We start from the raw sequence: 27,685 nt of genomic DNA, 5'->3' as shown, positions 1-27,685 counted from the left end.
ACTATTAGAGAAGCACTAGCAATATTTGTCTAAGGCTCCATTAGTGGAATCATTGCAAGGTTGGAGGCTACTGACAAGGAATTAGGGTTACACGTTTGCCTATAAACTGTCAAATCGTCGTCCTTTGGTTTTCTTATGCAATTTCTGGCGTAATTTAACTGCAAAACCCTCACTATAGGTTTTGCCTACTGTTAGTAACATGACATATCTAACATTCAATTGCAGAAGCTGTTGGTTATGAAATCTTAATTATCACATTATCTTGCCATATATAAACAGAAAAGGGAACACAGGCCAAAGAGGAAAAGAGGCACAGGTTTCATAGTGACACAGAGGTCTTGATCTGTAATCTTGGGAAAGCTGTTCACAGGTTTACCCAGGATGCCATCTGCTTCTGGGTAAAATAAAAAGCTTTCCTAGTCAGCCTTACCTTGAGGTCTCTGATTGGTATACAGTCTCAAGCGTCTAGAGAGGCCCTCTTGAGTCAAGAGATGTGGATCAAAGACTCGAGGTCCTGAAATTTTACTGCAGAGAGCCTGTTGGTATTGTTTCTTCCAACAGAATTCAAGGGCAGTCTTTCTATGGTGTCTTTTTCAAAAGACCTAAACTCCTGGTTCTAGATAGTGAAAGGTCTGATTGTCATCAGTTGGTGGGTCATGAAGGGCTTCTTTTACCTGATGATAATATACTTTGGCATCTTGCATTTAAACCTCTCAATACTGAATAATGTCAGAGTTTATAAGAGTGGTGGATATATGAGGTTCTATTATCAGGGACATAGGCCTTCCAGTAACTGTTATATAAGGGATCAATCTATATTTTCTAGTGGAGTGGATCTGATTGCCATCAATTGGTAATACCTTTTACCAAGGCCATCAAGTCAATTCAGTTAGCTTTGTTTAATGCCATTGTGTTTGTAATACCTTATTTAATTGTTTTACAACTTGTCCATTGAAATGAGCTTTGTTTAATGCCATTGTGTTTGTAATACCTTATTTAATTGTTTTACAGTTTTTCCATTGAAATGAGTACCTTTATCACTGGAGATTTCTCCAGAAATACCCTATAAAGGAAACATATTTTCGAATAACCTTTTAGTTGCTCTTATAGCATCGGCCTTATGTACAATCAGAAAGCTTCTATATAATCATAAAACCTATGTTAAATGTGGTAACTGAATGAAATTCATCTGTAAGTGGTCAAATGATTCATTAGGTGCTAGAAATGTATTACCTGAGGTTTTTCATTATCTTACCAGAATTATGGGTTTGCCAAACCAAACATTAGTTATAAACCACTTTAGCAATCTTAGAACAGTCACTCAAACAATTTTTCCCCGTAATTTGGATCGTTTTGTCTCTTCTATGATGAGTCATGGAGTACAGAGCTTTTAATAATGGAAGCTTTCAGGAGTCAGGAATGACCAGGCAGCTGTCCAGGCTTTCCATGAGCCCATGCTTAACATTAGATTTATATCCTTTTAAATAACAATTTTATTTCTCTAATTCAGGTGCATAACACTTGTTTATTATATAGGTTATCATAGGTAATTTGACTTGGATTAATCTCATAGAGTTCGTTCAAATTACGTATCTTAACAGTTTCAGTACTGGCTGACCTACTGTGAAAATCTGCCAAGGCATTTCCTTAGTATTTAATTAATTCTTGTTCTGCTTTATGTTGGGTTAGCAGTTTTATGAACCAATGAGTTTCTTCCTTAGAGTTCTTGTACTCAGTCCAATGGTATGATCTTAAAGTTATCAGAAACTTGTACTTCTCAGAGTTCTTTACATGAATCTCCTTGAAGACGTAACCCTTTAGGCTTATAGTTGCTCAGGAACGTACAAGAGTAAATAATTAACCAAATATGAATGATAAAACTTAAAATGGCTATGATTAAATATTTGATGAGAGTTCATTACAGTGATGATACAGTTGACAGGGAAATTTGATTATTTGTGTTGCATACAACATTTGAATATAATAACCAGAATGATGACTGATTGTATTATACCAGAACTATCAGATTGCTATGAATTTCATACAGTTTCTGAAACACATCCATACAAATGAAACTCAAAGTTTAGCATTACTTATTTGGCAATACTTCTCATATAATTTAATATGTCATATAAGCCCAGTTAGTTTAATATCTGTCTTTTTATATAAGGAGAAGCATTCCTTTGAATGCTTATATAGGAGATGTTTCAAGGGCTTGACCGGAAAATCAAAGTTGAGGTCAAGAAAAACACTTTATTAAGAACCTAATTTTGGGAAATGTGTCAAAAATATCAAATGTTTAAAATACGTGACTAAAATAGGGTGACAGGTCTCTGTGAACAGTAGTCATTCATTTAACAAAAGTGAAAATTACAAGACTTCAAAGGTAAATACAGAAAGCTACATAGTTGTAGAGAAACCTTAGCTCTAAATTTTAATAGAGAAGATTTTGTTTTCTTAAGGGGTCAAACACCCAATAAAAGCAACACGGACCACAAGAAATTACTTTGGTAAAACACAGAATCTGTTTCCTAGATCAATTACCTAAAAAGTAAAGAAAAACTTTTCACAATTTCCTATTGAAAGTAGACCAGTAGTCCAAGAAATTCTTACTGTTTTAATACAGAGGACCAAATTCTAATTTTGTATTAGTATACTTTTGATATTAATGCTCAGTTTTTAGAAAAACTTATAAATAATTCCCTTCTAATCTTAGCTGGCTTTGTCACACATAAAATTCTTTTTACAAGATTTGTCCTTTGCAAACCTACAACTTCCTTCTGCATTTAGATTTTGTTTTATACTTTTCCTGATCTCATCTTGGGATGACCAGTCATTCTACTTTCAAACAAAAATTACATTTTCCCTTAATGAAACAAAACAGCCTCATACTTTATAGCTTTTGCTTACCAAAATCGTGTATTACTTTTCTTTTATACTTTATATAAAATTATTTCTCTTATTTCTAGTAATTTTAGTATATATATTAATTAGAATTCTAAAATCTTAATGACCTTAATTTCCAAAGGACACTAGTAAGCAAGTAATTGTGAACTATTTGTCACACCAGCCATATGAAGATTTGCAAATCTATGAATCATAATATCTGGAAGCATGTACTTTCTCATAGCACAGTTTGTCAGTGTGGCACAGAACGTGTTTACTAATGGCCCCAAGTATCTTTAGTCTCTGTAATAAGAAACTGTAGAAGAAGCAAAATGTTATCTATCTTCTTTGGATTTTTGGCTAGGCCTATTGTTTGTGCACATTCTTCTCAGCCTCAAATTTCCATTCTTGATGATAAGAATGTTAAAACCTTCTGGTATAGGGAAGACATCATTCACATGGGACTTTTACCTCTATTTAACTCACTCATTTTTAATAATTATGCTTGGATTGCTTAGCTAGATGGGACATCAAACAGCTAGTCATCATCTTAAATTACTTTTCTTGCTGATGAATTTTGTAATGTAGAGATAACATAAGTTTATTTCACCAGTAAACCTAGGTAGGAAAAGTCATGTATCTGTGTTAATTTTAATGTTAACAACTGTGAAGATATGTCTGTTTTAATCAAACCAATAATATTCTTATTTGCCAAAGATTACCCAAGTCATGTGAGCTTCAAAAATCATTTGGGTCATTTCCTATTTTTCTGAGCAAATACTTCATTTATCTAAGTGCTTATTTTTCTTTAAGTCAATTAGATAGCATTCTTATACACTTTAATTTGGCAATATCATAAGGAAATAGAAAATATCACACATATATAGATAGACATCATAGATGCAGACGTACATAAACATATAAACAGAAACAGATCTTACACCTTTCATTTAAAACTTTTAGCCATGTTCCACGTACAATAATACAACACTCATGAATTTATTAAAGAATACCTGGATCCAAATTGTTTTTCTGGCCAGTGGAATAATATTTCCTGCCCAGATAGCTACAACTTTTGAATGATATTTGTGAAAAAGACTTTAAGATGTTTTTACTTGCCTTCTGTAAAGAAGCTTTTAAAGAGGCCATCTTTGATTTATCTTTTAAATGCCTCTGCTTGCCAGTTAAAGAATGCATCCCATTGCTTTTGTGACATTGGGATCCTTTCTTTTCTGATACACCTCACAAGTGAGCAATTTAATCTAGGTTAAAACTTCCCTATTGTGGCCACTGTAATTCTAAGTTGTCCTTAGTAAGATTAAGGACATTTTTTTTCCCCAAAAATACACAGGTTCTGGGCCTCTAATTTTTCTCTATAAAGTTAGCCAGTGTCCCAGAAGGTGGAGTCCCAGACTCTTTAGATTTAGGGGAAACCACTTTGAAAAGGTACCTACCTGAGTCCTCCAACTGGATCCAATCCAATCTAATCCTGAACCCCATCTAGTAAAAAATGCTCAAATAAAGTCAGCGAGCTCAAAACTCAAATTCATGCTGCTCAAATCAGAGGGATCAATGTGCACAATGGGCTCTGGCCCTTTGCTCGGACACTTGGTGCTCCTGGAGGTATACTTCAGATTTCACTTTTGATGCCAGATTGCTAAAAGAAAAACATTAGACAGATTAAATATAACAAAGTTTATTTGGGCAAAGAAATAACTCATGAATTGGGCAGCACTTCCAGTGCTTGAGAAGCAATGAGAGCTTCATCCAGCAATGTGGGCAGACAGTATTTATAGATAGAAAAAGGAAATTATATACAGAAATAGCTTTTTTGCTTATAGCTTGTGTCTGCCTTGTTTGGACATGTGTGAGCAGTTTGCAGCCTTAATTGGCTGAAAGCTCAGCTGCTATGATTGGCCAAGATTCAGCTACTTGTTGCAAGAATATTTTATATATATATATTTTTTTTTTTTTTCTTTTTTTTTTTTTTTGAGACAGTCTTGCTCTGTCACCCAGGCTGGAGTACAGTGGTGTGATCTCAGCTCACTGCTGCAAGCTCTGCCTCCGAGGTTCAAGTGATTCACCTGCACAGCCTCCTGAGTAGCTGGGACTACAGGCGCCCGCCACCACACCCAGCTAGTTTTTGTATTTTTAGTAGAGACAGGGTTTCGCCATATTTGCCAGGCTGGTCTGGAACTCCTGACCTTGTGATCCACCCGCCTTGGCCTCCCAAAGTGCTGGGATTACAGGCGTGAGCCACCGGGCCTAGCTAAGAATATATTCCTAAGGTAGGTTGCAGTTGGTTTACATACTGTATCAGCTTACAGTTCACTATGTACTCAGGCAGCTTTAGGCCAGATTTAATTTAACAGTAGCATAACTTATTTAAAAAAGAAATATATCAGGCGTAGTTTATCCTAAAAAGTATTTTAGATGCTTTTGTTAATATTGGACTGAAGGTTTTTTATAAAGAAGTTATTTTTAAAGGGAAGTATAATAAAGAAGAGATATACAGGTTAAATCTTATCGTGAACATTCAGACTTGTTCTGTTTTATGTATTGGAATCTTGTTGTCAATTAAAATAAGTTTGAAATCGTTGCTTAGAACTTTCTTTTAAGGATTTTGTCTTAATGACATTTTGCCTGCATTCTGAAAACATGAAAATATGAGTGTAACATAAAAAAAAAAAATGCCGTGAGATGGGGGTAACTTGACATACTTTTTCTGCAATGAATTTTGCAGAAATAAAAAAAAAATCACCCTTACATATATTCTCTCTTGCTGTTGCTCTTTCTCGCTCTCTTTGGTTCAGTAGTGCCACTTATAGGAATCTATTCTAAGGGATTTTCAGAGGAGTGCAAAATAATTTAGGTACAAGTTAATGTTATTTGAAAGTATGAAAAATAACAAATATCTAATAATAGGCTATTAATGAAATGACTATATCATGAAATAAATTTTCACAAATAAAATTATTTTCCTAAAAAATTTAAAGATGTGGGAAATATTCATTATTTAATTTTTTGTGGAAAAGGCAGAATACAGTTTTGTGTATATATCTTTATAGGAAAAACATCAAAGGACAATACGTTAAAACATTTATTTCTGATAAACTGTGGATGCTTTTAAGTTTCTTTTCGCTTTTCTGAATCTCATTAACTTTCTATAATTATATAAGCTTTATAATGAAAAATAAACCAAATAAATTTAGTATTTTAGATGTTATTTTCTAATTTTTACCTCAAAATTCCTTTTAATAAAAAACAAACTCAATATCCTCATCCTTTTAACTATGTAACTATAAGTATGTAATACTTTTATATAAAAATGGCTTGTTTAATGTAAAATATTTGCAGTTAAACTCCTATTATAACAATCAGTTTTGACTAAAAAGCAGAGTCAAAGCAAAAGGCTTTGTTGACTTCTTAAAACTCTACTTCCTCATGAACAGATTGGAGAGTCTCATTTCAAACAATTTTCATTTGACTTACTACAACATAAATCAGCAGTTTATAGTAACTGTCGTATCTTATTTACCCTTTAGCAAAGACTTTAAAATGTAAAATCTAAAGGAAAGAAATTTATATGTAAATATTATCTCATGGATTTTTGTAGATAATTTTTCTATCCTATGTATTTCTACACATAGAATCCTATTAAGAGCAACTTTTCCTTCACTGGAAAATGTCTAAGAAAGAGGACACGTAAGGAAGTTTGGATGTTGGTTATTTTTGCCACTGTTATGAATAAACTCTTATACTTAGGAAAGCAGAATATTTATTATGCCATTAAGGCTTTTTGTTCTGTGTTCACGAGGAATAGTCATCTGGTTTTCTCTTCTTTGTAAATTTCTTGGTTAGGCTTTGTTTTTCATGTTATTCTGTCCTCATTAAATGAGTTGAAAAGTATTTCTTCATCTATTTTTTGGAAGAGCTTTTGAGTTTGTAGGATTGGTGTTTTTTCTTTAAATGTTTTAACAAAATTCATCAATGAAACTATCTAGATTTGGAAGGGGTGTGTGTGTGTGTGTGTGTGTTTACATATAAAGTTTTTTGGTAACTAATCAATTTTGTTAGAGCTAGTCAGATTTTTGTTTGCTTAATCTGCTAGTTTTGGTAGGTTATATTTTTCAAGGAATTTGTCCATTTCACCTATGTTGTTGAATTTTGGGTGTAACGTTTTTCATAATACTCTTATCTTTTTAATATCTGTGGGATCTGTAATGATGCCCCCTCTTTCATTCCTGATATGAGTAATTCTTATTCTCTTTTTGTCTATCAGTATAGCTAGAGTCTTATTAATTTTGTTGATCTTTTCAAAGAACCAATTTTGACTCTTTCCTTTATTATTTGCTTTCTGTTTCATTGCTTCTTTCTACTACTTAGTTTATGTTTACTTTGCTCTGTAGCTTAAGATAGAACTGTAGATTATTTATTTTAGACCTTTCTTCTTTTTAATGTAAGTATTTCAAACTGTAAATTTCCCCCCAAGCATTCACTTAGCTGCATTCTACAAATTTTGATATATTGCATTTTCACTGTTACTCAGTTTGAAATATTTTCTGATTTCCTTTTTGATTTCCTCTTTGGTCCATGTATTTAGAAGATGTTTAATTTCCAAATTTGTTTTTCATATATCTTATTGTTACTGATTCCATTATAGTCAGAGAACATATTTATGATTTTAATCAAATTTATTAACATGTTTTGTGGATCAGCATATGTTCTATTTTGAGGAATGTGCCATCTGCACTTGAAAATAATATGTATTCTACAGTTGTTGGATGTCATTTTATATAAATATCAATTAGATCAACATAGTTGGTAGTCAAGTTTATATCTTACTGATATTTTTGCCTAGTTTTCTGTCAATTACTAAGAAAAAGGCTTTTATATCTCCAAGTATGATTATGGAAGTGTTTGTTTTGCCCTTTAATTCTGTTAGATTCAGCATCGCGCATTATGAAATTCTGTTATTAGGCATAAACGTGCAGTTGTTATGCCTCCTGATGCATTGACCCTTTTGTCATTTTGAAATGTCCCTGGTTTATTTCTGGTAATACTCTTTGTCTTTAAGTCTACCTCATCTGATATTAATATAGCTGCTCCAGCCTTTATAAGCCTACTGTTTGTGTAGCATATTTTTTGCCATCCATTTACTTTCAACCTATTAAACTGTAATCCTTGGGATATCATATAGTTGGGCCTTACTTTTTTTGTTCGTTTTTATAGTCTCTGCATTTTAATTGGAGTGTTTAGTCCATTAAAATTGAATGTAATTATTGATATGGTTGGATATAAGTTTACTATTTTGCTATTTGTTTTCTGTTTGACCCTCTGTATTTTGTTTCTGTTTTCCTTTCCTGCATTCTTTTTGATTAATTGAACATTCCTTCAAATTCTCCTTCAAGTTATTTGTTAGGTTCTTAACTATGGGCTCTTTGTACTTCGTCTGTATGTGTAGTTACTCTAGGGATTACAGCATATATTCTTAACTTTTTGCAGACTCTTATAGCTAATATTGGACCATTTTATATTCATCATAGAAATGTTGCAACTAAATTACCAAATCAGTCCATTTACTGCCCCGTTCATCCTTAATGTTATGATGTCATATGTATTCATCTACATATTTTATAAACACTATAAGACAGTGTTACAATTTTTGCATTAGACAGTCATGTCTATTTAAATTAAATTACTAGGAAAAAGTAATCTTTTGTATTTACCCAGACATTTACCATTTCTGATGCTCTTTATTCCTTCCTCAATAATTTACTTTTCAACTGCTATTTCCCTTCAGACTAAAGAATTTCTCTTGCACTTTCTGTATTGCAGGTTGACTGTTAACACATTCTTATAGCTTCAGTTATCTGAAATACATTTTGCCTTCATTCTTAAAGGATACATTTTTGCATGTAGAATACTGAACTGATACCCATTTTCTTTCTGCATACTTAAGTCATTTTTTTGTGTTTAATATGTATTTAGTTCTGACTGCTTTCAAGATTTTTTCCTTTTTGATTATTTTCCTTCATGTTGATTCCACTAGAAGTTCACTGAACTTCTTGAATCTTTTGAAATTTTTGTCTTGCACTAAATTTGGGAAATTTGTAGCCATTATTTATTCAAAGAGTTTTTGTTCCTAGTTTCTCTACTTGCCTTTTAATTACAATCATACATATATTAGCATATATTAGCCCTTTTAATATTTAGCCATCGGTCCCTGAGACTCAGGTTTATTATTTTTTCAATCCTTTTAGTTTCTGTTGTTCAGACTGAATAATTTTTATTGATCTGACATCATTTTCACTAACTCTTCTGTCACCTTCATTGTGCTTGTAAGCCTATCCAGTTAATTTTTTTTTTAATTTTTAATTTTCTTTTTTTTTTTTTTTTTTGAGATGGAGTCTTGCTGTCTCGCCCAGGCTGGAGTGCAGTGGTGTGATCTTGACTCACTGCAACCTCCACCTCCTGGGTTCACGCAATTCTCCTGCCTCAGCCTCCCGAGTAGCTGGGATTACAGGTACCCCCGACCATGCCTGGCTAATTTTTGTATTTTTAGTACAGACGGGGTTTCACCATGTTGGTCAGGCTGGTCTCAAACTCCTGACCTTGTGATCCACCCACCTTGGCCTCCCAAAATGCTGGGATTACAGGCGTGAGCCACCGTGCCTGGCCCCAGTTAATTTTATAATTTCAGATAATGTATCTTTCAGTTCTAGAACTTCTTATTGGTTCTTTTTTCGATATTTTCTTCTGTTTCTCTGATGAGATTTCCTGTCTTATTCATTTAAGAATATTTTTATTTACATCTTCGAATACAATTTTAATTGCTGCTTTAAGTTTTTGTCTGCTAATTCTGACATTTGAGTGACTTTGGGATTGGTCTCTATTGTCTTCTGAAAATGGGTCACATTTTTCTTTTTCCTTGTTTGTGAAGTAATTTTGTATGTATCCTAGTTATTACTGTAATTACTACATTGTAGAGACTCTGGATTCTGTCTTGTTCATCTGAAAAGCACTGATTTTTGTTTGTTTTAGCAGGCATTTAATGTTTAGGTTCAAACTGCAAACTCTCGTGGGCTGCCCTCAAATCTTTACTTATTTTGCCCTTAGTCAGTATTTTTGGAGTTTTCCCTGCACATGTGTGGTTCCACAAGTCAGCTGTAGACTTGAACTGAAGGTATGCACAGAATTTAGGACTCTTCCTTTCTGACTCTATCCTTTCCAGGATTCCTCCCTCACTTTCTAGTTGTTTGGTTACCTGGCACCTAATCCTCTGGTTCTTCAGACAGATAGACTGAGGAATTTTCATCAGAGCTTTAGTTGCTCTGCATGTTGTGACTGGAGCCTGCCCACAGGCTGAAAGCTGCAACAAACAGGTAACTAACTCACTTAGTGTCATTTCTTTTTCTGTGTTGATTCCCCTCTAGATCAACCCGGTTTCGATAATTTTCCAGTGCTTTCAGGTAGTTAATTTGTTGTATTTTTGTTTGTGGTTTGTAGTTGTTCCATGTAGGAGAATTCCTCTGATAAGAGGTTACTCAGCCATTACGGAAAGTAATGTGGCAAATGTGGTATGGTGAAGTACAAGCTTAATAGTTATCTTATTGTTTTAAAATATTCAGAAAAGGAAAAGAGTATGATGTATATAATACACACAGACACACACACATACACACACACACAGATGGAAAGAACTGTTTTAACTCCATAGTTCACTTAATAAAACATTGGAGCAGAACACATTTCCAGTGTAAGTGTAGTTAGTTTATTATATGTCAAAAGAAAATCCTGAAATTAATTCATAAAATATATATATATGGAAATAAACCTTCTGGGATTTATTGTGACTATTTACAGGGATGTTATACTGGCAGTAATTACATTTTAAAACCTATACAGATGACTGAAACCTTGGGCTGATTTACAAGTTTCGTTGTGTATTTTGTGGGTAATTTTTTTTTTTTTTTACTTCTGATGTATGTTTTGTTTTGATTCAGTTAACATAAGAAAGAATAACTTCTGATTTTAAAAAAAATTGGTCTGGGCATGGTGGCTCACACCTGTAATCCTAGCACTTTGGGAGGCCGAGGTGGGTGGATCACCTGAGGTCAGTTCGAGACCAGCCTGGCCAACATGGTGAAACCTCACCTCTACTAAAAATACAAAATTAGCCAGATGTGGTGGCACACACCTGTAGTCCCAGCTACTTGGGAGGCTGAAACAGGAGAATCGCTTAAATCCAGGAGGTGGAGGCTGCAGTGAGCTGAGATTGTGCCACTGCACTTCAGCTTGGGAGAGACAGAGCGAGACTCCATCTCAAAAAAATAATAATAAAATAATTTGATGGATACTTCCTAATAAGATTGTCACTTTCTAGGAAATGTTCTTTTCTTGATTCCTCTTGTACTCTGTAAGTTCTTTGTGAAGCAGGAGGCAGAATCTGTGTGTTGATTTTTCTTTCACCTCTGTGCCAGTAGTTTTCCTCCCTGCCATATCTCCTTTATTTTATATTTCTTTCTCTTAACATTTTTTATTGCCTCTAGTTTTTAATTTTTTATGTGTAGTAGGAAAGAAAGATTAGGAATATTGATTACATTATTTGATTTTTTTCTTTATTACTACACGTTTTTTACTTGCCTAGCCCTTATCCTTTCTTCTTCGCTGTTGTAGAATATTTTTAATGTTTTACTCAATGAGTTGGGAATTTGAAGAAGTAAAAGCAAGGACTCCATATACTCTCATTCTACTGGGGAGGTCCTGCTTGTTGAATTTTTAGGTATTTCAAGATGTTCCAGTCAACTGACAAGGACTTCTCACAGTGTCAGAACTGTAGTGATGATGAGAGTAATGCAACTAACAAATAGTTCTGGTATGTAAATAACCACTTTTGCATGTTTACTTCACCAGAAAATTCTCTGGAGTATAGCAGTATCCTGTATTCTTAGTTAGAAATTTGGCAAACCACTTGAATGCTTTCAAAGGAGATTTTGAGTTAATCATGCTAATCAAAAAAGAAGAATATATTTTAATCAGATGTGAAATTCTATAAGATTAGTATATATATCTTCATTTCTTAATTCTTCTAAAAAAGGAAAAATAAAGCTTAAGTTTGCTTTCTTAGAACTTTCTAAATAATATGAAAATTAATTAAACTCAAGGTTTTAGTGTATTTCTTACTGTAAAGCCATTATGGAACTTGGAAAATACCAGTCACTAATGTGGACCATATTTCCTCTTATGTAGGTTATCAATGGAGATTTATTTGAGTTTTACTTTTTTATACTAAATTCCTTAGTTCTTTTGTTGTCATAAAATATAAATAAATATTTTTGAAGATGTATATCTAGTTTGTAATGTGTTTCTTTGGATAATCTGGTTGTACTAAATCTTTAGAGTGATCCACTATATGGTTCTTCTCTATATGATAACAATTAATTCTGTCCAGTTGGTTGATCATAAAGAAGGTAGAATTTTCTACCTTTTTACCTTAGTTTACTCTTAAAAAAATGGTGAGATGGTTATTGTTATGAGACTAGGTAGGCTGCTGCCTGTAATAATTGTTAATTTTTAGATATAATGATGACACGTAAAGATACTCTCTGGCTTATACTTGGGAAAACTTTGTTACTTGTGATTCTGAATAACACCCTACTTTTAAAAGTTGTTTTAATGCATAGAATACCCTATTATCCAGTGTATAGGTTCCAAAAGTTAAAATATTCAGTTATATTATATTCAGTTATATTATATATTAATTCATATATAATATATTAATATATATCAATATATAATACTATTAATATATTATAAAAGTTAAAATATTCAGTTATCAACAGAGATTAAGGAACAAAATACAATTCAGTGAAGTCACTATTTTCATACATTGCTTTAAAAATATTTTCTTCATTTTAAAGATATCTAGATCTATTTGAATATTCATGTTTTCCACTATCAATGATGCTTGTTTGCGTATTTCTTAAGTCATCTAGGGTTGCCATCTTAAAGAAGAGTAGCTTTATTTCCAAAGTGTTTTTCTAGTGTAATTAATGCAAACAGACTCATTGTCTAGATGCAAGGACTTTAAAGAAATCTGAAAAACAAAAACCAAATGAACTTACCCAGGGCTAGAGTCCATGTTAGGCTTGTAACTGAGCTCAGTTTCATTTGCTGGCCTTTTGATTTAATCCATACTGATTAATATTTTCTGTATGGACAAGTTTGGTCCATTAACCTAAAGATAATTTGTGAATAAACGCTGATATTCTCCCATGTTGTAAATCTTCTGGTATTTTCTTCATTGTAATAAAAAATATCATGCTATAGTAACTAATTCTTGCCCCACATCCTTTTTCTCCCCTTTAGAAAAATTGGAAGCTCCATCACCCACCCCAGGACAGCTGAGATATGGTAATGGTTCTATAATTGTTAAATATATGTTCATCTATCTTTTGGCCTTGAAATAACTGTATCATTCATTGATAGCACAGAAGAGTCAGTAAATTAAATCTTTCCAGATAGAGTGGATTATCCTGTTCATTATATGAAGCACAAAGTTTATAAACTTGGCTAAGGATGTAACACAATATTGTAAAATACCTAATATTGTTAAAAATATCTAATATTATTAAAATATTGTTGCCATTTAGAAATAGAATTATTTTTATGATAGAAGTTTTCTTAATTTCCAGGAAAAAGGATGTATTTACTTTAGTTTGAATTTAAGTTGGGTAAATGCAGAACTAGAATTTCTAGGCTCAAGGCTAGATACAACTGTTCTCTGGTAGAGAAAATGCTTCTGGCTGGCTGTTTGTAAGAATGAAAAAAATAAAGTTTATTTAAAACTATGTGAAGAAGGACCTTATTACAATGCTGCTAGTGTTCTTTCTTTTCTCTATTATGATAGGAATAAATATTCAAGAATAAATAAATATTCAAGAATATACCAAAATAATGTAAAACAAGTTGGGATGTTATTATAAAGATGGAAGAAGTGAATTGTTTAACAGTATAGTGAATTAGAGTAGGTTGTAAATTAAAGCTAAATATGAACTGTGATTTGCTAACAACTGGCAAGTTATAGAATAGTGTTTCTGAGAGTAAATTGAAGAAGCCACAAATTAGTAGGAGATCGTTACATACTAGAGAGCAAATTTATATAATTTTTTAAAAAACCTAATGGCCAGTTACTTTTTCTCTGACAGGTAGAATGTGATTTATATTAGAGATTAGTAACTTTCCTCAAATACCAAAACAATTTAAGAATTCTTTAAGACTTCTGTTCCCAAGTAATTTATGATTCTCCCACCTTAGATTCATACAATCTATAGTTCATAATACTGTATACTATTATCATTTTTTGTAGATGATATTGAAATTTACTGTTTGTATGGCTGTGTTATCATACCTAAACCCCTTTAGGGCTGGGAACCAAGTCTTATTTATCTTCGTATCTCTGGTGCCCAGTGGAGTGCTCTGTACATGTTTATTTAACTTTTTGAAAAATTATATTTTTTCCTTTTAGTTAAAATAAATTATATTTTTTAGGACATATTTATATAGGTATAAACACTAAAAACATACATCTTACAGTTCAAAGTAATTGTTATAAGAGAGTGCCTTGGTTTTACTGACCAAGTTTTTACTAAGATAGCAATTAGTGTAATCTTAATTTAATGGCCTTATCACCTAATTTTAAGATATTTGTAACTGGCCAATTTTAGAGATGCTATTAAATGAATCCCAAAATGCTAATTAATCCTAACCAGTTTCATCATTATTTTTCTGTACTTAAGTAGCTTTCTCTTCACTGTAAATGTTTTATTTAGTGAATTTTTAGAGTTTCATTATACTCTTCTAACCTGTTAAATTTGTAATGTGTATTGGTTCTGGAAGCTGCTTTTTATAAAATTTTGAATGTTCAGTAAATAACCAGATTTAGGCAATAAGTTAAAAAACTAAGGCTAGACGTTTTAATTGAAAAAAAAATCCCATTTTATTAATGTTCTACTTGATTTTTACCACCTTTAATAACTTAAATAATATTCTTTGTAATTAAAAATGTTGTCCTTGATCTTGGACATTTTTACTTAAAAACAAGAAGAAATTTTAAATGACCAATTTTATACCTATTATGTACTGATTTATATAATGTTGTATAGCTATAATAATATTGAATATAATAGTATTCTTATACTGTATATAGTATTGTCCTGTGGTCTTAGTCATTTATAGTGGTTGTGGGTAGAAGTGCTTTTTTTTGAGTGCTTATTAGCCTTCCCTGCTAGGTGCAGAGCTCAATATAGTAATATCAAATTTTTATAACTTCTGGATTATATTTCAATTATACTTTCTGTGGAGATAACTGCATTAAAAGAATAAAAGACTCTAAAAATTAATAAACACATATAACCAGTTGGTTTAAGGGATTATTTTTTTGGACGTAGTATAAAACTCAGCATTTTAATGTTTGTTGAGAAAAGTCCTCAGTTGAACGGATGTTCACTATACCTTGGCAATTTTATAGATTAAATAGAATAAAGTCTTTTACCTATTCCCAGCTTTTAATCTGTTTCACAGTCTGCCTTCAATTCTCTCAATCTGGAATTCTCTTCCTTTCCAGGTTAGTGGTCTTCAACTTAATGAAATAATATTTTTTGAGCATCTACCATGCCCTCGATATTCTGCTGAAGATGTAAATATGAAAGAAATGAGAATAAATGTATAAAAAATATGTAGGTATTAGTTCTTCCTAGTTACAATTTTTTTTTTTTTTTTTTTTTTAGATGGAGTCTTGCTCTGTTGCCAGGCTGGAGTGCAGTGGCATAATCTCAGCTCACTGCAACCTCTGCTGCCTGGGTTCAAGTGATTCTCCTGCCTCAGCCTCCCAAGTAGCTGGGACTACAGGCACGCGCCACCACACCCAGCTAATTTTTGTATTTTTAGTAGTGACGGGGTTTCACCATGTTGGCCAGGATGGTCTCGATCTCTTGACCTCATGATCTGCCCGCCTCGGCCTCCCAAAGTGCTGGGATTACAGGCGTGACCTAGTTACACTTCTAATATCTCAGATCATTGAATTTATATACCCAATAGATGAAGTAAGGTGTGTTTTTGGTAGCAAGAGGTGAAGTTATAGTTTGATTTAAATCAAATATTGATTGTTTATAGTTTGCAATAGCATTTAGGAATATTGATGAATTTTGAGGGTGGAAAAAGACTGCACATAGATGAGGTAATATAGATGAGATAATCACCTTTTTCTAACATTTCTTTAAAAAAATTAGTTAGTGAGTAAAAACACCCAAATAGCTTTTCTGACATTTGATTTAGGACATTTTCATTATTTCTAATATAGAAATCGATTTTATAGTATCAGACTTTAGTCATAATAGAAAAAGAGATTAATGTCAGTAGCAATCAGGTAAAACATGGTACTCATATATGTTTACTAATTTGTTCTGTTAATTCTATGTATATATTTGTGTGTGTGTGTGTGTGGGTGGGTGTTACCAATAAGAAAACACAAAAGCCTAACAGTTATTTTTACATGTTTTATATTTTTTCTGGTTTGTTTTGTTTTTTTTCCCAATATAGTTTCTACTTATAGCAGTAGCAGCATCTATTGGCTCTGGAAAATGAGAATCAAATTCTAGAGATTATCAAGTCTGTTTAGGATACTTTGATCATATCATCTGTTTTTGTCATTCTAAGTTATAGAAATCTTAAAATATATTTTTCTGTTTTTGATGTTTTTCAGTATTCATCCACAATGCGATACCTTTCATAGGGTTTGGCTTTTTGGATAATGCAATTATGATTGTTGCTGTAAGTTCTTTCTCTCACTGCTTCTATTTTGAGTTCATAAATTAATGTGGTCTACATTTTCCTAATAATTTTTCTATTGTGGTTATAAAGTTTTAATATCATAATGAACAAGGATTTTTTTTACTATATCTCATATTAATTAGACTATAGCTCAATTTTAAGGCATCATATTTATTAATCATTAAGACTTTAGGTAAAGCATTTAGACAAATAGACTTTTGGTAGACTTTTGGTAGAGCATTTAGACAGAACATTAAAGGCCTATATTATCCTATTCTAATTTCGACATTCTTAATAAAGAAATAATATGTACAATGTTCTGATATTCTTTAATGGTGTTGGCAATTATCACATATATAGGTAATTATTTGATTTAGTTCCTTGTTCAATTTTCCAGTGTGAAAATGTTTTAAAGCATGTTTTGATACATAGTCTAGCCTTCAGTCTAGCCATTGTTTAAAGTTTCAATTCAATTAAGTGACTATATCTCCCTTTTGCCTTGTTCCCTTGTAGTGTTAAAAAAAATTCCCCTTTGCTGTGGTATTTTAATGTAAGGGTGCTCCTTAAAAGTGTTTAAGCTCAGAGATGGCTGACTTACCTTTCTTACTGCTATATAAGGCCTGTTAATGGATACTAATATTAGGTTCATATTCTAAAGTCAGAAATAGATCCATGATTAAAATGCAAGTCTTCAAAAACTGCCCAGTGCTCTGTCTGTTTTCAAGAACATACCAAGTGTTAGCTACAGCTTATGAATTTATCATAATGGGGTTTTCATTATAATTAGATTTGATTTACATTAATTGTTTAAATAATCTAGCCAACTCAGATTTTAGTAGTTTCTGAGAAGGCAGTGTGGTTCTAAATAGTTGAATAAGTTTCTCACATTCACAGATATATAAATTGGCTAGTTTTATTCTTATATACATATTATGAAAATGCCATAATTCACTTCTCTTATTTTGTCCAAGTAAAATAGATTGATCACAGTCTGGCGATTATCAACTTTCAATACATATTTTTAGAATACCTTATGTGAAGTCATTCTTTTCAGATATTAGCATTAGATTGAAGGTAATAGATCTTCAATACATTTAGTGGGAGGAGAAAAAAATATCATATACTTTGAATACCAGTTTCTGAGTTCCCAGGTGGGGTCTTTATTTAAACTTGTTTGAGAAAATCAAAGTGCTTCACAACTAGAAACTTTTCTCAGTTAGGACTTAGAGAGTTTGTTGTCAGCTTCACTGACTCTAACTTTTAAAAACGTTTTGTAAATGATAGCTAAAGTGTAGGAGACTACTGAAAAAGTGGAATGACCTTAGGATTGTTGAATGTGAGGAAAATATATATGAGAGATGCAGGTTTTCTTTTTGGTGTTTTGGAGATCACGTGTACTACAAATGGACATCAATAGAAGATTTGGTTTCAAAGTAGGAATTTTTAAAGTAATTTACATTGTATAGATTATAAAATTGATGTAAACATGGTATATTCAAGAATGGTTTTGTTTGCTATATAGTCTAGCCTTATGTCCAGATTGATGGGGATCAGCTACCAAACCAAACACCCACATTCTAGAGTCAAATTATTGTAGTAATTTGTAGTTCACTATTTGGTGTTCCCCAGGTCTGTGCCTAATTGTTAGTATAACTAAGAGTGCACTATTTTTCCAGGCCTGATATGGCTGACTCCAAGTTAGTAATACTTGTTATTCTGTTTCTATTGAAATCCAGTTTCAGGGGCCTATCAACCATTTTGTTTATTTTTTCTTATTTTTTTCCCCAGCACATCCAGAACACAGAAAATCAGTTTTTATTTAAATAATACTGAAATAAATGTTTAAGCCACTGACTTCAGTACCTGGTTAAGAGTAGTTAGTAGGTGTGGCAAAAATATTATCCTGTGATAGTTGCAAACTAATTCAGAGACAATAAAATTTTCCAGTGAGGCTTTGTAATATAGAATGCTGAGACTAAAACATATAAATAATGTAACTGTAGAATCTATGAAAGGGGAAATAAGTGATTATTATCTTAAGAATGTTTTTCATCTTTTAATTAAAAAAATACGGCCGGGCGCGGTGGCTCACGCTTGTAATCCCAGCACTTTGGGAGGCCGAGGCAGGCGGATCACGAGGTCAGGAGATCGAGACCACGGTGAAACCCCGTCTCTACTAAAAATACAAAAAAAAAAATTAGCCGGGCGTGGTGGCGGGTGCCTGTAGTCCCAGCTACTCGGAGAGGCTGAGGCAGGAGAATGGCGTGAACCCGGGAGGCAGAGCTTGCAGTGAGCCGAGATTGCGCCACTGCATTCCAGCCTGGGCGACAGAGCGAGACTCCGTCTCAAAAAAAAAAAAAAAAAAAAAATTACTGATCAATCCCTCTCATTGTGGGACAGCTCTGACTGTTTTAAGATAGTAAGTTGAGGAGATAGTTGATTCTTCTTTTTTTTCATACCATAGACATTTGATGTTTTCCTCCTTCCTGTTAGGTGTACTTTCCCACCCTAGTTGTAGTCGTAAAAACAAATTCCTGTGTAATAGATTTGGCCCTCATGTTGGTTGGTGTTCATATTAAGCCTTTTGTTTCATAGTTTAAAAAATATTTTTGTATTATTGGATTGCTTTTTATAACTTACATTTTAGGGTTAGTTTTCGGTTACTTACAGTTTAATTGGATAGAATTTATTAGAATTCTAGAGTAGATTAATTGTATTAAGGATAATGAACCAGGTATAACTTTAAGACAACTATTAGTATTCGGTTTATTTATAATTTCTACCTCACCTATTAACACAAAATTTGATGTAACTATGGGACACAGTAAAGAAGTGGATGGTCCATTGCCCCCAAACCATCTTTGACTTTATATGGGGCTTTTCCTGATGTTAGAAGGACCTTCAGCTGTGTTACATTCAACCAAATGATTAAGCACTTAACTATTTTTTAAATGTATGTATTGCAAAGAGATTCTTCTTTGACCACTGCCAGCGATTCATTGCTGTTAAAGATGCCATATTTATTAGACTGTTGTTATCAGGTGCCTCTCTTCTATATTGGTGCTCCAGCTTTTTTGCATTCAGATATGATGATACATATCTTTATTCCTTTTCTCTGCCTGTTTTTACCTTTTCTTTTCTTCCTCTTTATTTCTTCTTCAGAAATCTTTTTCTTGGGGTATATTTACAATCTTGTCATTTGAACTTTGTGCATCAGGACAAAAGACTTTTGAACTTTAATGCATCAGGCTGTTGGGTCCATATTCAGCAATAATTATATCTTAAAGTGATGCAGCCAAAAGCTCTAGGGGAAAGAAACTTGAGGAAAACTCTTTTCAGTTTTGTAAATAATTGATGAGTAATGCATTATTTCTACATAAAAAATAGGGCATTTTTTCCCTCCACAAATATCATTGAGATTTGAAACAGTTTTTAGAAATGTTCAAGCATCAGTATTCAAGAGAACTCTTGAAAATTAAGTCTTCTAATGGCAGCATTGCTCAGGGATTAGAATTGAATTAGCACAATAGATCCTAGGATTTCTTCTTTATTTTATTAGAATAGTTTAATCATCTTCACTTCAGTTCCTCCTCTTTAAAATGAAAGTAAAATGTGAGCCCCTCTTTTCTTCAGAGGAATGATATACATGTAGAAAGTCTTAAACTCTGTCATTAAATTCAGTGGCAATACAATGGGGCTTTGTTTTGAGTGTAGATCTATTGTACTAAATGCCGTTGCTGCTTATAAATTGAATGTATAGTTTCACTACTTAATGGTTAAAGAGCTAAGTGTTGTAAGGATAATTTTATAAACCCCAATTTCCCTAGAAACTGGTTTAGTCTCCTTTTAACCTTTTGATAGAGTAAATAACAATAGTATAGATGTATAGTTCAGAATTTAAAATCAGTGTGAGTTGGTCTTGTTTTCAAAGAGCTTTAAAGCATTTTTCTCTGTGGTAGAAAAATAGAAATTCTAGATTTTCAATGATGAACTGTATTTCTACATGTGTTGCTAATTTTATTTTTATAAGCCTAATTTGAATGAATAAAATGTTATTGATGTTATTTCTGTGTGAATGCATATATTTAATAATTTAATGAATTACTACATTATATGTGCATATATGATGTATGTAATTTTGCAGCACTAACATGTTGATTTAACTATTATATCTATTTTTATTAATGCTTTGCTATTCTTTATAGTCACTTCAGCTTTAATTTTTAAGATTAATTTTTTATCATATTTCAGGGAACCCATATTGAAATGTCTATTGGAATTATTTTGGGAATTTCAACTATGGCAGGTATTTAACAATAGTAAATGTTATTATTTCATTGTCTGTACATTTATAAAACATTTCAGTAGATTAGGTTTAGAAGAGGGTAATTTATTTGAATGAGTTTACTCATTGAGATATCTGTTAATTTTCTTCATCCTATTCTTCTGATTCTTAGTTTTGTATATGTAGCACTTTTCTGAAAATTTTAGGTATTTTATATTATTAGTTATTGGATAACAATACCCTGCTATATTGATTTCGTTAAGACAAGATTTTCTGGCAATTCAGTGTTACCCCTAAACATTTCTACCCTTGGTCTCTTTTGTTTATTTATTTAGAGATGGAGTCTCACTCTGTCACCCAGGCTGCAGTACAGTGGTGCGATCTCAGCTCACTGCAGCCTCCACCTCCAGGTTCAAGTGATTCTCCTTCCTCAGTCTCATGAGTAGCTGGGACTACAGGCGCCCGCCATCATGTCTGGCTAATTTTTGTATTTTTAGTAGAGACGGGGTTTCACCATGTTGGCCAGGATGGTCTCGAATGGCTGACCTCGTGATCTGCCCGCCTCGGCCTCCCAAAGTGCTGGGATTACAGGTGTGAGCCACTGCACCCAGCCTATTATTTATTTTTTATTTATTTATTTTTGAGTTAGGTAGAATTTTTTTTTCTTGAGTTGGGTGAAAAAATCAAAGAAGGAAATACAGGATTAAACATCTGTCTTCTCTGTCCCATTTACCACTCTATTCTTCATGGAGGTAAAATTTGGGAAGAGTTCTATGTTGTATTTATTGTAGAAAGCATTAGGTAAATGAGTTAATGAAAGAAACATTTTTTTCTCCTTGACTTTCTTGAATTTCATAGCTGTACATGCAACTTTACCAATTCCTTTAAATATTATATGAAAGATACTACAAAATATTGTACAATTAATATTGAAACCAAAATGGAAATCGGCTGATAACAGAAAAAAACCTACTACTTAATGGAGGTAGAATAGTATAATTTAAAAATTGTGTTTTATTTCAAAACGTTTAGAGTAAGAGCTGTCCAATGAGTTACTTTGGATATAGTTGCTGTAGTTTGAGCAATGTGAGAACTCTTCCAAGATCAGTGCTTTATTGATTACACAGTGATATATTATAATTATTATTCTTTTATGTAACAATTATTTGTTTATTTTTCAAAATTTTAGCTGCTGCTTTGGGAAATCTTGTGTCAGATCTAGCTGGACTTGGGTAGGTTCATTCACTTATTCATTTGTATATTCTGTACTTGCTGTCTTTCTGTTCCCCACTCTTCTTTAATTGAGAAGCATAACAAAAGGATATTTCATTTTTCTTTGTTTTCTAGAATTAAAATTTCGAATTTACTTTTCCTAAACTAATAGTACTAAATCTTTGGTATCCATCAAATGTAGATGCCTGGGTGATATCCCAGTTATATATTATTAGTATCTCTGGAGAGGGAGCCCTGGCAGTTGTGTTTAGTAATTTTCATGAATGGTTCTGATGTATGCAAAAGTTTATTCTAAATTTACCATAATGTAAGCAAAATGGAATTTGTGTTTACTGAAGTATTTATATGTATTTTATAGACATCTCCAAGGGTAAGACAGGATTAAAAGCAAGAACTTCTCTCATTATTCCACCTCACCCTACTCCCACAAAACCCAAAGAGAAGGGATATGGCTCAAATTTGAGGATACTGACTAGACATGTTTTCTAGAGGGGGGAACTTTAAAAGGAAATAATGGCCAAAGCATATATGGGTTTGGCTATTTTTTGCTCTCTTTACTGTATGTGGCAGGATTAATGAAATAAACTAAGGACATCTATTTAGAAAAGGCCAGCTTTCTCTCTCTCTTTACATTCTTGTTCCAAGTAGCAGATGGCCTGAGCTGCTTCCTGAGCTTGGGGAAGGCTGGGGGAGTATAAATTAGACTAAGTGGACATTATTGTGATAAATATGCTCTCTCTTGCTCTGTCTTTGACTTTGTCTCTTCTTTCCTTGACTCATTTGAGTGTTACAATTTCAGATTTGAATTTTTTCTTAGAAGTTTACTTAGCCCTATAATCTTGGCAAAGTAGGTTTATAAGTGATTTAACCTTAACCTTCTATATTAGACTTCTGCACTGGAGTCTGGGGCCAAAGCCACAGTTAAAAACAAAGTTTGTTTGTTTTAGGACCATGGCGAGAATTTTATATTCTTGGAATTCCTGGCATAAATGTATCATGATATCATCTCTTAAACATTCTATTCCCAGTTTCCAACATTAAAGTAAATAATGACAATATTACAGTCATTATATAGCTTTCTGATATATTTAATAGAACCAAATGATCTAAGAGATTTTAAAGCCATTTAGCTGTATATTGCATCATAAAACAATTATTTTTGTTTAGAGATGAAGATTTTTCTGGAAGTCTTTGTATTTAAAAACTATTTCTCTTCTCTCTTTTTTGGGGGGTATCATTCAGTAACAAATACCACATTTTATGCATTCTCAGATACATTTTATGCATTCTGAGATGCATTTTAACATATTTGATATCAGGATCCATCTTATTGTTGGTAGTATACATAGTTTAATTAGCAATTTTTTTTCTTTCTTACAGTTCATAAAGTAAGGATGTATCCAATAAATGATGGCAACTTAGAATTGATAAAATACTTGAGATTGGCCTGAAAGTTTTAGGGTATTTTTGTTAGTTTACCAATCTGAGGAATTTTGGAAACTTTTGCTGTATTATCTGTACAAATTATTATATACCTTGAATTGTTTTTAAAAATAATAATAGAGAATAATTGCTCTAAGTCAATTAATTATTCTTTGTGTTAAATATGTTAATAAGAAAGTATTTTTAAACAATATATTTATATGCGATAAAAATTAAAAGTTGTAAAGAATGTTTATGTCATTTCTAGAGTACCAAGTGCAAATGTAAAGTTATCTTGTTTCTCCTTGTAGTAATTAGTTTACTGTATGAGGACATTTGCATGTGTTTTTAAAAACCTATATTTTGTCCTCATGTCTTTTTTTTGTTTTGTTTTGTTTGCTTTTGTAAAGCCTTTATTGAAATATAACTTACATATCATATTGTCTTGTTTCTTCAAAGACTTGCAGGCTACGTTGAAGCATTGGCTTCCAGGTTAGGCCTGTCAATTCCTGATCTCACACCAAAGCAAGTTGACATGTGGCAAACACGTCTTAGTACACATTTGGTAAGTAATTTACATGGTTTATGATAATGAATTGGGTAGCCAGAGCAAGATTCTGTATAGTTCAGGCCCTTGAGAAATATGAGACTAAAATTGGTTTGAATGAAGCTTTTAACAAAAATTGTCCAGACCTTGGCAGTTTTCAGAAGAACAGTAATTTGTGTTATTAACTCCTTATTTTTTGTAGGTATACTTAATTTTTAAAAAATAGTTGTGTAATTCACTTAGTATTAGGGAGTATCTCTTATAGGTTGGGGTCTAAAGAACATAAAACGAATAATAAACTGTGATTATCCTTGAGGAACTTGTTTAGGTGGAAAACCAAACATATAAACAAATTATAATTTAGTATGACATATGCAGTAATGAATTATGTACAAGATATAACAATGATACAGGTAAGAGAATTAACACTGTGGGGAGTAACTTCTTTTGGTGGGGAGATTTCTTGGTGATTATTAGATCTAAGCTGATTTTTGAATTATTGATGAGACATTTACTAGATGAATAAGAGGAATTCCAAGCATACTGACTAGCAATTAGTAGAGGATGATAAAAAAAGGGTATATGTAGGTAAATACAGGAACCTACTTTAGGAATATAATATGTAGTAGCTGTAGGTATAAGCAGCAGCAGAAGACAACACTGGAGAAGTAAGCAGGGATCAGACAGGAAAGATATTGTATGTGAATGCTAAGGAGCTTGAGCCTCTTACCTAAGTGAGGGAGAGCCAGGGGAGTTTTAAATGAGAAGGAAACTGGATGGATCATGATACCATCAATAAAATCAAGAAAAAAAGGAGGAGGAATAAGTTTGTAAGGGAACATAATGAGTTCTATTTTGGATGCATTGAATTTGAGATACTAGTAGGATATTCGAGTGGTGACACCTAGTAGGCATTTGGGTTAAAGTCAAGAGTTAGGTCCAAATTAGTAATAATGGGTATTGTCACTCATTCATTCAACAAATACTTATTGTTTACGTATTATATGCCAAGTAGAGATACAGGAGTTTTGAATACATTGGTTAACAAAATAAGATCTTATTTCTGATAGATCTTACATTCAAGCAGTGGGGAGACAGACAATAAACAATCTGATAAATAAAAATATTTAGCATATTAGAAGTTTATATGTGTTATGAGAAGAAAAAGGGAAAGCAGAGCGAGGTAGAAGAGGCTAGGAGTGCTAGGATGGAATCAGACTGCAATATTCAATAGGAGAGTCACTGTAGGCCTCACTGAAAAGGTAGGTGATTGTTAAAACCGTGGGAGAAGATGAGATTTCATAGGAGAGTGGTTCTCAAAATGTGGTGCCAGTATCAGCAGGATCAACATTACCTGGTAACTTCTTAGAAATGCAAACACTCAGTCTTCATCTTAGACCTGTCTATTATTGTGTAAATTATTGCAGCTGGATGGGGTGGCTCATGCTTGTAATCCCAGCACTTTGGGAGGCCGAGGCAGGTGGATCACCTGAGGTCAGGAGTTTGAGACCAGTCTGACCAACATGGTGAAACCCTGTCTCTATTGAAAATACAAAAATTAGCTGGGCATGGTGGCAGGCGCCTGTAATCTCAACTTACTCGGGAGGCGGAGGCAGGAGAATTGCTTGAACTTGGGAGGCAGAGGTTGCAGTGAGCCGAGATCAAGCCATTGCACTCCAGCCTGGGCGACAGAGTGAGACTCCATCTCAAAAAAACAACAACAACAAAAAAAAACATGCAAATTCAGCAGCTTAAAACAACATATATTTGTTATCTCTCATTTTCTGTGGGTCAGATCAGGAATAGCTTAAATGAGTCCTCTGGAAGGCTGCAATCATGTCCAGCTAGGACTTGGTTCCTGTCTAGAAGCTCAACTGGTGATGAATCCACTTCCAGGCTCACCCAGGTCTTTGGCAAAATTAATTTTTTTGTGGCTGTGAGGGACCCAACCTCTGGCTTGCTGTTGCACTCATGTCCTGGAGGCCTCCCTCCATCTAGAGCAAGCTTGTGCAATCCGCTTTTGGTAATCCAAAAGTTTACCACAAATTGGTAAACTTTCTTAAAACATTATGAGATTTTTTTCAAGCTTATCAGCTATCGTTAGTGTTAGTGTATTTTATGTGTGGCCCGAGAAAATTCTTCTTCTTCCAGTGTGGCCCAGGGAAGCCAAAAGATTGGACACCGTGATCTACGGGTCACCTGCAGTTCTTTGCCATGTGGCCCTCTCAGTAGACCCTCTCACAACATGGCAGCCTGCATCTTCAGAGCCAGCAAGGGAGAAAGAGAATGAGTCTGCTGGCAGGATGGCAAGATGGAGCCTTATGTAATGTAATATAATCACAGGAGTAACACCCCATCACCTTTCCTATTACTCAAAGCAAGTTAGAGCAATCCTACTCATGCTCAAGGGGAGGAGATTATGCAAAGACTTAAATACCAGAAGGAAGGTATTGTGGAGGCCACCTTAAAATCTGCCTGCTACAGATTCACAAAATGAAAAATTCTGGAGGCAGAACCCAGCAATCTGTGTTTTAATTCTGCCGTACATTAAAATTTGAGAACTGTTGTTCCAGAGAAAATGTGTAGAATTAAAGAACCCTAGAAAATACCTAAGAGCTCATGGTCTTATGGGAGCTTTCAAGGAGGAAGTTTTAAGAAGCGATGAATGATAATCAATTCCTCTTGATATAAAGAAATCAAGTAAAATGTCTGAAAATTTTCTTTTGTTTTTTGTTTTTGGATTTGGTATGTAGTTGCTCATTGATAATCATTTCTGAGCAATTTCTATGGACTGATGGAAGAAGAAAAATCAAATGACAATGGATTGAAACACTAATGAGAGGTGAAGAAGAAGAATAAAATATAAAATTAATGTTAGATGGAATTTATTTTAACGAAGATATTAAATGTTTTGGAAGTAAACAGAATTTTTACCTGCAAAATGTTCATACAGAGTATAAAAACATACACATAGGTAATATAGAGTTAAATTCATCACTAATCACTTTAAATCACTTTAAATTTGCAATAATTACTACCCTTTAAAATATGAGTAGTAGAAGGATCGCAACTATACCAGGAAAGTGTTTGGTTTTCAGTCAAAATGTAGGAAGAGTGTGGAGAAACAAAATGAGGACCTATATGCTTGTTGTAATTTTTACTTTATAAACGTTGAAAGGTCTTTTAAGAAAGTAGAATGTTAATTTTGGGCTTTTCCATTTAGTTTACATGTGTCCATATCTTACAATTTGTAAGTAAAGTGAGACTAGCCCCTGATACCAGCTGGAGTTTTGAGGGAATAAGGATATTCTAACATTCTAGCAATTTGTCTTAAAAATTTTAGCATTAAAGTTGGGATCAGAAGTTTATTTTCCTGAGGCATAATAATTGTTTTCTTTCTATATTAAAAAAAGGTTCATTTTCTCTTCTCTATGACAAAAGCATCTAAATTACTAAACTAGTATTAATACATTGGGTGT

General features: G+C 33.0%; 1 protein-coding gene across 1 annotated transcript in view; it reads left to right on the top strand.

The window, feature by feature from the left end:
* Positions 1-27,685, top strand: part of TMEM65 (transmembrane protein 65) — a 66,988-nt gene that overhangs the window by 34,078 nt on the left and 5,225 nt on the right. Inside the window, exons 2-6 of the mRNA XM_055287219.2 lie at positions 13,258-13,302; positions 16,652-16,719; positions 20,971-21,025; positions 22,194-22,236; positions 24,119-24,224. Of these exons, the coding sequence (XP_055143194.1) occupies positions 13,258-13,302; positions 16,652-16,719; positions 20,971-21,025; positions 22,194-22,236; positions 24,119-24,224 (317 nt within the window). The remainder of the gene's footprint in view (positions 1-13,257; positions 13,303-16,651; positions 16,720-20,970; positions 21,026-22,193; positions 22,237-24,118; positions 24,225-27,685) is intronic.

The sequence above is a fragment of the Symphalangus syndactylus genome, chromosome 7 (genome assembly GCF_028878055.3).
Source record: "Symphalangus syndactylus isolate Jambi chromosome 7, NHGRI_mSymSyn1-v2.1_pri, whole genome shotgun sequence".
Classification (NCBI taxonomy): domain Eukaryota; kingdom Metazoa; phylum Chordata; class Mammalia; order Primates; family Hylobatidae; genus Symphalangus; species Symphalangus syndactylus.
Note: the sequence above shows the minus strand (reverse complement) of the source record. Positions and strands in the feature narration are given on the sequence as shown.